The 14,610-nt window shown below is 38.2% G+C and overlaps 1 protein-coding gene across 1 annotated transcript in view; it reads right to left on the bottom strand.

The window, feature by feature from the left end:
- ptc (protein patched) overlaps nt 1-14,610 on the bottom strand; it is a 41,755-nt gene that overhangs the window by 14,588 nt on the left and 12,557 nt on the right. Inside the window, exon 2 of the mRNA XM_074102059.1 lies at nt 6,422-6,614. Coding sequence (XP_073958160.1) covers nt 6,422-6,614 — 193 coding nt within the window. The remainder of the gene's footprint in view (nt 1-6,421; nt 6,615-14,610) is intronic.

Below are 14,610 nucleotides of genomic sequence, written 5' to 3' on the forward strand. Positions count from 1 at the left end.
CTTGAACGGTTTTTAACGGACATTGAAATAGCTTTTGTGCAAGTTAGGGTCTCCCCACATCTATCAACGCGGAATCGGCTTAAACCGACGCAAAAAAGGCGAAAAAGACGTTTTCCCGTCGGTAAACGTTGAATCGCGTCGGCCGAACCGATCGACGTCTTTTTTGACCGGCTAAAGCCGATTCAGCGTCGATAGGTTTGGGGGGACCTTCAGTCCTTACTTAAGGTAATACACCCGATGGCCGGACCCTGGCCTAAGACGCGGCCACCCATACGCGCAGCGCCGAGCCCGTGTGGTCTGCCGCCCGCGCCCTCTATGCAAATTAGCCAACAATAGACTGATGGCGGAATAAACAAACCTTTGCTTGGACGCAGACGCTGATCCATAACGCCATGCTGATAAACAAGTTGTAGTTCCTTATGGTAGTTGCGCAACTTCTACAACATCTTCAAGTCTCATGTGGCATTTATGTAACTTTCTTAGGTAGAATAAATATTATAATGGTATGCCTAGCAATGTACAAGTTGCAGAGCATTTCCAAAACAGGGAAACGTTCTCGAAAAAGGTCTGGAAACATTCTGGCAACATGAAACTTGTTTAAAAAAAATATATTTTCAGTTTTTTGTAGTCTGTTCAACTTTTTGTTATATTTTTTTTCACTCTTTTTAGTGTTTATAATCTAAGATACAATAGTTTAATAACTGCTCGTCACCTTTTACGTAAGATTGCTTTTTCCGATGCAGAGACGTTCATTACGAGTATTAAGGAGTCCTGTCCTGGTGTTTCACCTCACCACCCGTTTTACCATATGCATTACGAGGAGCATAAATTGCTTAGCAACTGTGTCAAAGTAATGAAAATTTAACCCGTGAAATACTTTTTATCGAGTAGTAACTCCGATGGTCAACTGTGGTCTTCCTTCATCATCAGTTCCACTTCACCAAATGATGATTTTCAAGAGCAAATGCACGAGTTAATGTTAACGTAAATACTTATATCCCTTATATAGGTTTCCCAACAACATTTGAAGAGTTCCCTCGATTTCCTTAAGATCCTCATCAGATCCTGATTTGGTGCTTATCGGACCTAATTGAAGACATTCCTAGACGAACGCAAAAAAAGATTTCACATCGGTTCATAAATGACGGAGTTCTGAGGTAACAAACATAAAAAAAAACATACAACCGAATTGATAACCTCCTCCTTTTTTGAAGTCGGTTAAAAAAAGAAAATTTTCTTACAGTAAAGTTTAAATGTGCATAATAAACCTAGACCTAGACCTAATAGATCTAGTCGCAAACTAAGCCAAACTTGTACTATGGATACTACTATGGTACTATGGCAACGGATAAACATACTTATATATGCAGATAAATACATACTTAAATACATTATTAAACCTCCAAGATCCGAGAACAAACATTCGTATTATTCATACAAATATATCTGCCCCTGCCGGGAATCGAACTCGGGACCTCAGGTAGGTTCTCTAACCACTAGGCCGTCCGGGAGTTTACAGTGACCGTACTCGATAGCGACGGCGTAATTTATTTGTAGAGGCGCTGTACAATTCTCCATACAAATAATTTACGCCGTCGCTATCGAGTACGGTCACTGTAAACTCATGGTACTGGTACAGATAAGACAACTGCAAATATTATAATGACCTCTTCTGCCGTAGTAATTATTCTTATGCAAAGGTCAACTTACACTGGTTTCTGTATTTTCGCGTTTTTACAGCAAAAATTGTATTGTACTTATATTGTATTTTACATGAATAAATTGTATTGAGTATACATACCTAATGTCAAAATGTATAAAAAAATAAATAAACACACGCCAGGAGATAAATCTTGTTCCCGAGAACATTCTCAGAAGTTATCGAGAACTTCTCACGTTGAAAGTTTCGCAACTTTTGAAACTTCTCATCGGTGCATTGTGCATTGCTATGCCAGGAAAAAAGTTTACAGAGCAACAAGATTTTGTAACCTAAGTATTTGGTTATATAATTTTTTATGGATATTCTTTGCGTCCAAAAAAGGCCTGTCTCACTACTCTCTGGTAATTGTCTGGCATCAATGTGACAAATATGTGATGCCGCCTTTGTTTATGTTATTCGTGTTATTCGAATAAACAAAGACGGCGTTTTGTATTTTTGTTACATAAAATAACTGGAAATTATCAATGAATGGTGCCATAGAAATTTATAACCTAATTTTACAAGTTATACGTATGTGACGAAGCATAGCATAGCCAAAAACAGGTACTTAGGTACATTCTGATATTCTATGAAACATCTTAGGTTTTTATCTTTCTAATTTTAATTTTAAAATCCGTTTATTTATAACTTGTGCAATTGCTGTTGGCCCAGCGTCCTCAATTATCTACCTGCTATAGAATACCGTAAGACCCGTCACGTTCCGCACATAATATTCCCATTCTCCATGGTGGGTATGGTATCCCCGCTTGACGCGCCTGCTGCGCTCCCAATTGAGCCATCACAGTCGCTCCGCAGTTTCGTAAAGGAAATTCCAAGAACGCCGCGCTGGCCCTATACTATAAAGTGCAAAATTCGATCTTCGTATCTTGCCGTCCCGCTGACGCTAATATTATTTAAAACGAGAGTGAGAGGGACGGTACGATACGAACTTCGATTTTAGAATTTCGTAGTAGCCCCCCTGAGGCGAGCGGGGAACAACCCGAGCCACAGCACGACGTCTTCACACAAAAGCGGACTGGACAATCGGATACCTCGTTTTTTGTGAGTCAATAGAAATGTTATACATTTTTTTAGTTTTATTATTGGTCGTAATTTCATGTGGGGATATTTACGGGCGGCCCGGGCCACCTAATTAAGTTGTTAGACGACTCCAAGGGCTTCGGCATTGTTTAACAGAGGCGGCTTTGTTCCGCGATAAGGCTTTCAATAATATGTATTGTTAGAACGGTAGCAAAGGATTTAATATAAATGTCGATTTAAGTTTCTTCATTTTATTGTGGAAGAGAGTATTAGTATATGTACCTATGAGTTAATATATTTATAAACCACGTGAGTTTACGGAACTCGCTAGAGGAAATCAAGTAGTTAGGTGCTATGAGCGTTCTTAATACAGTCGAAAGAAATAAATAAATATGTTCTACACATAGGTACAATATCAAGTACACCTTATACATTGGTTCACAGCAGTATTGTAGGTATAGCGGAAAATCAATAATACGCTATATTATATTATAGGTACACAAATTAATCAAACGTGATAGGTAGGTATAAGTGGTTTAACTACAAGCCTGCCGAAGGAGTTCAGCATTCCGAACAGTTGGGAAGAATAACATATTTCTAGCTACTTTTATCAGATGAAACGGGTCGTTGACACTAGCCAGCGACTGTTGTTTTGTATTAAATTTTAACATGTTTACCTAATTATAGGGTACGTTTCAACTTTGTTAATGTAGGCATCATAAAACACTGTTAGACCACCCAGATACAAAGAATTCGGGCAATAAAAAAAGATACCGGTTGTTTACTATCAGTCGGCCTTCAAGGACAGTGTCTTGTGTGCCGAGCCAGAACTATTGAACGTGTTTGTCAATAATATTTCACTATAGAAACAATAGAATGCTAACGTTTCTCCTTCTTCTGTTTTCATCAGTAAGGGTCTTTCGGTTATGATTTCAATATAAAATGTATTTGGTGAACTTTTCATGAACAATTCACTGACATCATTTTCCAACTTATCATGTTATAAGATAAGTACACAGTTTTGTACTTCTTCTTCTTCCGATGCCCTCTCCTATCGGAGGTCGGCGATCATTAGGGCTATCCTTACTTTAAAGACTGCCGCTCGAAAGAGGGATCTGGTACTCATCCCGAACCTGTCTCTAAGGTTTCTTAACCAGGAGGTACGTGTACGTGGCCAGGTGGTCTGCGGCCTTGTATTGTATTGCTTCCAACCTCTTGCACATGGTTTGGGTCAACGTCCAAGCTTCCACTCCATACAGAAAAACGGAAAAAACATAACAACGCACTAAGCGACATCTTGTGGAAAGTTTGAGATTCCGGTTGCAAAGAAGATGAGACATCCTACCAAAGGCTGTCGGGCCTGTTCTATGCGACCTTTTATTTCCGTACTGTGGTCTTCAGTTTTGTACTCCTACTGCAATTTTAGTGCTAAATATGTGCTACTTAAGCTGTAGCAGGTTGCAGTGAAAGTGTAAACAGTTTAATCACAGGTTTAACGAGCATAAGCAAAAATAAATTATTAAATACTTAGTCCATCGAAATAATGGCTTCTAAATCCAGCTTGTCCCGTGAAACAGTTTATTTTTTTTTTACAAATACTTGTTCTCATACATGTAATTACTGTATTCACCGACATAAATCCAAATACGTACATACAGTTGTTTTGGAAAACATGTCCTCAAATGCATGCAGTGATATAGGCAATTTTGTATGTAGAGTAAGCTAAGTATATCTTTCCATTTACTAACAAAACGATTGAGTATAGAAAACGCTGCGATTAAACGAAGCGTGATAATTCCATTTATCGTTAACATTAAGTCCGGGAACAAATTGAAGGGCCCGCATAGGAAATACGCATCCTGTCAGTATTTTCCTGAGAAGCAGAACTGAATCGGTTTAAAAAATTAAGACAGAAAATGAATACGGCAATTCGATTATACATACATATTTTCATATTGGTTAAGTCTTATCAGTTTTATGTGAAATGTCTATTAATGCAGGTACTCTATTTTAGTAACTCTGGTTACTTAAAGAACACAATTAGTTACCTTATCTACAGTTTGTTATTGAACTCATAAACCGTTATCGTCTGTCCGTAGCAATTACTTATTCTGTGCTCGTAGTAACATTATTCACTTAACGACTGGTTAAGAGTTTTTTTAGCAATTGTTTGTTCTAATTAGGTAGGAGTAAGTATTTAAGTACGCAATAAAAATGTTAAGAAATGGAAATCAGCAATAAATACTGTCGAACTGGCTCCGTGAAACGACCATTAATTTGATCTTCGACCAAATTACAATAAATCCAGTTATATGGTTATAAATTTCCAATAAAATGATGGTTTTTTGGCCGCGTTAGGATTCAGATGATAAACTGACCAAGGGCTGCAGAAGTGGGGGGTAGAGTTGGCCAAATGTGCTAGTCCCCTCCCGTCTGTTTTATTGAGAAAAAACCCGTGTGAAATTTTACGGTAAACTTTATTTTACAATCAGTTATTATGTGGATGCCAGTGTTTGGTTGCCATGGCCACAGTAGGCAAGAATTGAAAAAATAGGTAAGTATTAGGTACTTACCCAAATTTTTCAAACAATAGAAGAAGCTACTTACAATCACGGCAGAGAACACACAATAAGCAATGAAAGCGACAAAGTCAGTTCAATGTTGCTAAGTGTCGTCGCATTACCGAATTCGCGCACACCGCGCATTTGAATATAATCGATGCAACGCTAATTCGATACATCGACCACACCGCACCGGACGTTTAAATTGTAATCTGGATGATGAATGCATTAATACTGGATGTTGATGGGCGCATTTATATTCGAGGGCGTATAGGGCTGCCTGCAGGTTGCATTAAGGTTGCATTATGCCCTGCACGTCGGCGGAAGCGGCTTGAACAAGCCTCGGCGGACCTATTGGTATTCTCGGGTACATTGCGCACAATGTGTTTATCTTGATGCTTTTGGTTTTTTAATGTGTAAGGAAACTTGGAGAATAAAGTTATCGTGCCGATCGCAGGTGTGGTGAGGATTTAATTGATGAAAATATTCCTAGTTATGCAGCGTTGGGTTTTAGTTCGAAAGGACGATAAGGACGAGTAGGCGTAGTATTAGTATGTTGAGCTTTATTGCCGGTCACGTTTACATTTGGTAGATTACTCGTATGTGCAACTCTGCTCAACATGCTCTTTTCTTATGAATCTTTTTAAACACGAAATATGAGCGCGTACAAGGTGCGTACATTTAAAGAAAGACAGGAAGTACGTACCTACGAGTAGTTTGCGCTGAAATGCCTAGTAGTTGCACTACCCCAGTGATTTGGCGTAAAGAAAATACTTAACTAAAGCAATCGAAAGTCAAGTTGTGATGTGACTGATGCGACTATACTTTTTCTAAGGTAGGTAGTAATTTTACTGAGGTAAAAAAACAGGATACCTCAGTTAACGTCAGATATTTGATACGTAGATTGATTCGATTAGTGAAAATAAGGAATAGGAACAGCGGGGCTACTACAAAATTAGAAAATCGAAGTTCATGTCGTACCGTCCCTCTCACTTTCGTATTAAATAATAGCGACCCTTAGCGCCAGCGGGAAGGAAATTCGAAGTTCAAATTTGGCACTTCGTAATATAGGGCCAGTTAGATATAGTTTGAAACAACGAAAACGAGGTGTATCTTTTACCTTGAACCCAGAGCTGATCGACTCTGGAGTGTATCTGCGCGGACTTGAGGCCGACGCAGAAGGTGGACAGGACCAGGATGGCCACGAAGAGGACCTTGCCCGCGTCGCCCTGCAGGAAGCAGCCGAGCACAAACAGCTGCTCTTGCAGCCAGGCGCGGATCCAGAGCGAGGTGCGCCCGCCTTCGATGTTACCCTGCACACAAATGAACGTTCATCATCGTCATCATACCATATCAGCCGTAGGACGTCCACTGTTAGACATAGGACCTCCATGGACCTCCAGTTGCTTCCATTAGAAGCAACTAATGAAACTTAGGTTACTTTTTGATATTTGTAATAAACAGTTGACTTGATTAAAATTGATGTATGCAGTAACGAGGCGTTCGCATTTAGCGGGAGGCGTTGGCATGCCTCCTATTAGATGGACTGACGACATCGTGAGAGTTATGGGGCAATTAGCGGATGCAAGTGGAGTTGTCCTTCATTGCGGTAAGTATTCTAAAGGGAAGGATTTGTTCAGCAACGTCTTTGTGAACGTCTTACGGCTGATGATGAAGTGAGTGAGGTAGATGTATATCTTTGTCGTCGGATGCAACATTTCAGTTAGTGCAGGAACACAAGTTTGCTATATATTGTTATTATTAACGTAAGGCAACCCAGTGGGCATAATTATGCTACAACACTACGCCTTTGGTAGGTTGTACGAGTACCTACCTAGTTGGTTCTATATTATTATGTTTGAACAGTTCTCGCTCAAATTGTTGCAAAAGGCTTTATGCTTGTACGGTTTGCGTCGTTGCCTAAATGAATTATTGGTAATTCATTAGATTAATTTGGTTGAGTAGAATACATTTTGCTATTGAATTTGAAATTCTAACTAGGTTAGGCACAGAACTGATAAAATCACGACCACTGACTACATCCTTATTACCCGCTTGCCACTAAAATGCTTATTGCCCAGAAGGTAACGGACTGAGCGAACCGGAGAAACACGCTGATCTTAACAGTGGAACACATCTATGCAGTTCGCCATTGCGAGTTAAAGGTAGAGACTACGGACTCCGGCGATAGAGCGGGTATAACGCGGACGCGTCACGCGCGCGCGCGATATTGAACTAACGTAAAACGCGATAAAAGAGCGATTTTGGTAACGTAAGAACTTTTCGGTTAAGTGCTTTTTATGACTATGGCGCGGATGGTCACGACTTCCGATAGAGCGATAGTTTTATGCAGTACGGAAACGTATGAACTAACGTTCGAACGCAGCGTCACTATGTACAACTTTTTGATGTTTTTGAAATGGTACTCCGTAGTTGTTTACGACTGTACCAAGGCACAGAATAAGTAATAGTACAAAACCAAGGTGGAAACTTTTCAGAATCAATTTTGTTAATCTTTGCAGATGTATGGATGTCAACACGATATTAGTAGCACAAAGGATACCTGATTCGCAGTTTCCTCGACTGTGCAGTCCGTGGGAGGAAGGTGGGCATACTTTCAACAATCGTAGTCGATCGTACCCGTGGCGACGGCTGCGCTTTGCACTACACAGTAGGCATTTAAAAAGGAAAACAAAGCTGAGTTAGGTATAGGAATAAATAAGTACTTAATTATGACCGTGCATGTATTTTTGACTTTTTTAGATGACAGACTAATTTTTTTAATCTTTCCTTCATAGGGGTATCATTGGCGGCAGACGTAATAACATGAAACTTTTAAACTTGAAATAATTTCAGAGTTAATTGTGATTAATGAGCGTCGGCCCGCGGCGGCGCTCCCGTGGCGCCTCGCAGGGCTCCGCAGGCCCGAATCTCGGACCGCTTACTAATTACATAATAATAACTCAATCGGCGACGTCCGTGTTGAGCGCACGATTACGCCATCCGGCGGGCTAATGGCACCCCGACTTTGCTTCGACGCTAAACAACGGCGACGAACGGTTGCTCGAAAAATGTTGTCAGTTTGTTGTCTTCGTTCATTGCTTTCTTCTGTGAATATAGTACCCATAGTATGTAGGTGAGGTAGACAACTATCGTTTCACTCCTTCTGACTCGTGCTGAGGCAACGACTTCGATCTAGTAGGTACCTAGAAAAATATTTTCAAGGGTTTTGTAGTCGGCCCCATTTTTTGTTATTTTGTTATTTTTTTGGAGACCGTTTTACTTTATGTTAAAAGTTTTTTTTTGTAGGTACTCTTGGGACAATTTTGATAAATAAAAAAATATAAAATTACATGCGGCATTTATGAATTGAAATACTACTTTATTATCAATATTATCATCAATGATGTAGGTAACCATCTTTTTAAGTTAAAAAAAGAAAAAGAAAGAAAGAAGACATTTACCTATTCACATTCACAAAGACACACGAAACAAACAAATACAACAAAAAAAAGGGTTGGGGACATGTCAGGGGACTGTTTTTTGGGGTATTTGAAAAATTGCAATTAAATAGGTAATTTGATTTTTTGGTATAATATTAGACAAGTTTAAAAATATGGTTCTGTGTTTAAACACAGACACATTTATCTTTGACATTTACTTATCTCAACATGTTTTACCAAAAAAAAGCCAAGGTCAACGATTTTCCAATTAGTAGAGAAAATTGTTAAAAGCGTTTATACCTGCTGAGCTGGCCACGTTGCATTTTTGTTAGTTTTCTCGATTATTTCATAAAAATTGAATGAAATTAAAAATGTGGTCTGATAGAACTCTTCTGAATATATAAGTTAATGTGTCTACTCCAATAATTATTCGTGATAGACTTTTATATTCTTTAAAAACGAAGTAATGTTTATTAACGGTTTTTAAAGAAAATAAAAGTCTATCACGAATAATTATTGGAGTAGACTAGACACATTAACTTATTATATTAAGAATTGCTTGAGAATCATTAGTAGTTGAAGTAAATATAGCAGCCTAAGGTATAAAATATACCTAAATTTGGAAGATTCAGTACACAATACGAAATCCTAAGAAAAATATTATTTGATTTTTTCGTAATGGCTACTGAACCCTATCCTGGGCGTGTACGATGCCTTCGTGACCGTGACGCGAGTAAAGTTAAGAGATCGACATACCTATTATAGTAACGTTGTTATTATTATAACATAATAATACTAAAATTAGTATTTAATAAAATTACCGATATACATATATTTTATTTCAATGAAAAAGCAAGAAATAAAAAAACTTAAATAAAGGTATGCAAGTAAATATTAAAACAGACGGTAATTCAGAAGAATCTAAAACGTGATAAAAAATTGACTGATTAAGTGTAGGTTCATTCAATAGGCAATTAGAAAAACTAGTAAACTCAAACTACTCGCTCAGTAATCATGAATGAAGTGTCACGTTATAATGACGCCACTGTTGTCATAACACATGTGCAAGCGCAAGGCCAAGGCAAGCCTAGACGAGGGCAATGTGCGAGCGTTCGCCGTACTGCAGAGGCCTAACACATCGAAGTTATAATTAAACTGACCTGGCCCCTATGCCTATACCACAAATGTTACAATTACTTAAGTCTTTAAATTCAAAAATTGTTACTTTTTAGGGTTCCGTACCTAAAAAAGGAAAAACGAAACCCGTATAGGACCACTTTGTTGTCCGTCTGTCTGTCAAGACCTTTTTCTCGGGAACGCGTGGAGGTATGAAGTTGAAATTAACACCTAATAATTATGTCTGCGGCCCTTTGAGGTTGTAAAAAAATAAAGCTTTTACATTAATTTTTCATACATTTCGCAGTGGAATCAAACCTAAGCGTGCTTCCCGTAGACCTAGAATCATGAAATTTGGCAAGAAGGAAGGTGTTATGTTCAGCCCAAGGAAAGGAAAATATCCGAAAATCGCTAATTTGTTGCTCTATCACAAAAAAAACTTTTTTTTTGTTACAAACTTATTTTATTTAAAAAAGATGGTTTATTTCGACACTCCGTCCGTAGATCAAGGTGCGTGGACTACGCTGCACGAGGCGCCGAGTTCGAATCCTTGAATAGTAATTTTTTTTTTGTTTTCAAAATATTTTACGCAAATGATTCATTTGTCAACTGTTTTATATGGACGAATGATTTTTTTTCTTGGAACAAAAAGTAATGTTAAATTTACGCTGAACGCTGCTAAATTAGTCAAAAACTATGACATTTTCCTGCCTCGATATGTCATCCGCCATCTTGGATCCAAAAAGTAATATCAGATTCGCATTTAACGCTGCCAAATTAGTCGAAAGCGACATCCATGACGATTCCCGGGCTTGAAATGTCATCCGCCATCTTGAATCCAAAAAGTAATGACATATTCGTGATAAAGTTTTCGTGATAAAGTCTATTCGTGACAAAGTCTTTTCGTGATATAGTTTTCGTGATAAAGTCTATTCGTGATATAATTAGTCTATTCATGATTCAGTTTTCGTGATAAAGTCGTTCGTGAAAAAGTTTTCGTGAAAAAGTTTTTCGTGATTAAGTACTGACACGAAGCAAAGTAATTGTTTTAGTTCACTTCATACATATTTACATAGAGCAAAATCCACAGAACGCGCTGTATGCTTACTGTTGCAGGTGGAGTAACCAGTGATCGGACACGCTTACAATAATTTTGTAATCTAATGCACCTAGGTATTGCATAATTTAAAAACAATAGTTGGTTAGTTAAATATAAGCTTTCATTGTACAAATTTCCCGCGATCTTATTGATTTTAAGTTGGATACGGATATGTTGTTTGGTGGATAACAACAATTTAAGTACAGTCGAGGTCAATATGTTTATACTTCACTAAATTGTCACTTTTACTTCGCGTTTGAACTTATTAAAGTTCCACCTCTTGCTTCGAATTTTGAGTTGAACTCTATTTGTATAACAAAATAAGAAATAAAAAAAAAAATAAGAGCGTTGACATGTAGCTCTATTACCAAAAGCAATTGAGTGGGTAAGTAATCTTATCTTTCATTTTGACTGTGCACTCAGCAAAAAAGTTTGTATTCCAAATGTGTGACTTTTTTAGCAATACCATTATTATATCAATCATTATTGTTTGATAAGACTGATTGGAAGAAACACTTTTTGTAACAATGTTCACATGCCCCGCTAGTACGTGCGCCGTTGTATCGCGTGTCGCTCAGTCCGTCCCTTTTTTCTTGCTCATGAATCAGTAAAGTCGTTATTATGATGGTATGTTTTGTGTACTTAACTCTTACTTTTAATAGTTTTAATGCAAGAATGAATGTTTTCTACCTATTGCTTTAGATTTAATCAATCTTTGCTCGCGATTTCGTCTGCCATAAATTCATTTATCGCTTTTCCATGGCAATTTTCCGGGATTAAATTATCATATTTATGTCCTTTTCGAATGTCTCAAATTTAATTATCTCTATGCCAAATTTAATCTTAAATCGGTTTAGCAGTTTAAGCGTGAATTGGTAACAGACAGAAAGAGCCAGACAGAGTTACTTTCGCATTTATAATATTTTAAGGAGTAAGGAAAGGTTAACATGTGATTTTGTAGTTTCACGTGTCGGGTGTTTGTAAAATTTTAACATAGCAAAATTGCACCTGAAAACAAACCTTTACATAGAGATAAAAATTGCTGCGAATTTAAAACACAGGTATTACTTACTATAAATAAGTATCATAGAAAATTACAGCTGTAATATTTTTTCAAGTAGGTAGTCGTAATTTTAATTTGTGCAGTATTTTTGCAAATAAAAAGCGATACATTATTACAACATTCGAATTAAAAAATTCGGTTGGTTGTGATTTAAAAAAAATTACCAAATGTCACCTAAATTTATCTTTTTCTATTAATTTTTGTAATATATAATTGAACTGCGATGAGATGTGCGGCAAGTAAATCAATTAAAAACTAATAGCCAAGATTAGATCTTTTAATTTCTACCTTACCTGCATTATGTCGCTGGATTAAGCACTAAGCACTTTCGACTTCTAAAAAAAGCTTGGTTACTCGTATGTGGTACCTAATGGTATGTTTGGTTCATCTAAACTTGATGACGAAAGAGATTTTGAAATGTTATTTGTGAAGGCAAGAGCAGGAATTTATATTTAACCTTTTCGACGCCAAAGACTCATAAACATATACGCACCGTAGGTTCCACGCCAACGACCTATAATATATACGTCCATTACGTCAATGCAAAAGCAACTTTCGTTCAATTGTGTTTAAGGTTCAATTTAAGGCAATAGAAGCCTGGCGTATGGGTGATGTCTTTTGTATTTGACGTGACGGCGAAAAGGTTAAGCAGTTGAACTTGAGATAACACGCGCGAATACAAATTAAGGTGAACCGGGGTAGGTACCTTTAACCTTTTCAACCGAAGGGCCTGTTTCACCGCTCATTGATAAATTTTATGTGACAGATAACTATGATACCGTCTCTGTTGGTTTTGTCCGAATAAACAGAGACGGCATATCATTTATATGTTAGGCTAAAATTTATCAATAGGTGGTTAAACAGATCCTAAGCCTACTAGCTATTAAATAGTAAAGCTAATTGAAACTTATGCCATTGCGAGAAGATTAATTTTTTGCTTTCTGATGAATTTATCAGTCTTTGGCAAGCTAAAGTTAACTTATAAACTATCATCTCTTTACATAAAAAACCATAATATCGACGCCACGGCTAGTATTAGTTATTTACAACAGCGCCTTGCCGTATATAATTAGGTATAATTGATTTTGGAAAATCTAATGGTAAGTTACGTTTAAACTGCTGAACCGATTTACATGAAATTCGATATACAGATAGTTTGCGTCCCGGGAAAGGACTTCAAAGGACATAGGATTGTATTTACCTCGGAAAATTGCATAGTTCCTGCGGGATAGTGAAAACCGAATTCGCGGACGGAGTCGCGGGTAACGGCTACAATATTTCAAATCAACTTATTATAAAATATGTTATCGTATTCTACTATTAAAAATTTGCAAGTTAGTAAATTTCATAGCAAAATTAAGAGAGTACAACAGATACGAGAAACACTTCCTTGCTATGTTATATATATTGCAGTTGACATCACTTTCTATATTAATATAAATATACAGAGGTAAACTTTTTTTATCTGTATATGTTTGTATGTAGAGGTGACCACTGGATGATAGATAACGTTACTTAACAAATATGTCATCTACTTAACATTAACATTTGCTCTGATCTAGCAGTATCGAAATAGGTACCTACAGTTTCGAAGTGCCTGTAAACCCTACAACTATCACCCTGGCTAAGCAACGTACCTAACGAAAAAGTTATCAAAGGTGCTCAAAGCTAGCTCGAGTATCGTAAAACAGTTCAGTCGCGCTTCATTAAATTACCATGACGTGACTTAACGTAAGCCGAGGACAGGAGTCGCCACTGCTACATTACACCCCCGCGAAATCCGCAAAAACCTGACAGCACCAAAGGCATTTTCAATCAGTACCGTATGAGATATGTGCGGGAGCGGACGAGTTCGCTGAACTGTATTACGCTCCCAGCTTACCGCGGCAACATCAACAAATAAATACGGCAACAATATTTTAATAGAAGATAGGTACAACGAGAGACAGAACAGTCCGTATAGTGTGCGGGCGCGGTGAATGTCGAGCGCGCTGGGTGGGCGTGACGTCACGGCCGGAATGCGCCCGCGTGGCCCCGCGCCCCGCGCGCGGCCCACGTGGCGCGTACGCCGCACTGCACCACCACAGCGCAGACCCTTCATTCAGCAGGGCTACTACGAAACTCGAAACTCGAGGTTCGGGTCGTGTGATCCCTCTGACACTTATACTATTTAATACGAGAACGAGGGGGACGGTACGATACGAACTTCAAGTTTCGAGTTTCGTAGTAGCCCTGCAGGTACCAAATACGGCAACCCTGATTACAACACGATTCCCTCGTATCGTAGCAAACCCACTACGTCTCAATCTCACGTTTTTGGTGCTTCATTTCACGGCCAGACGCGTAATCCCGCCACATACACCACTTGCCAATGGCTTTTAAAGACGTTGTCTTTCGAAATATTTTACTAAATCAGCTTACGTAATAAGTATGAAGTGGACTAGTTTCCATAATCCTCAAAGCACTGGTCTCACTTCCTGTAAGATAAGAGCATGACCCTCAGCAGCATGTCCACATCACTACCCCGGTATGAGCAAAACGTTTAATTTTCTGATGTAGCAGTCTTTACAGGCAGGACCAGTGACTAA

Source organism: Choristoneura fumiferana, chromosome 18, assembly GCF_025370935.1.
Source record: "Choristoneura fumiferana chromosome 18, NRCan_CFum_1, whole genome shotgun sequence".
In the NCBI taxonomy this organism is placed as follows: domain Eukaryota; kingdom Metazoa; phylum Arthropoda; class Insecta; order Lepidoptera; family Tortricidae; genus Choristoneura; species Choristoneura fumiferana.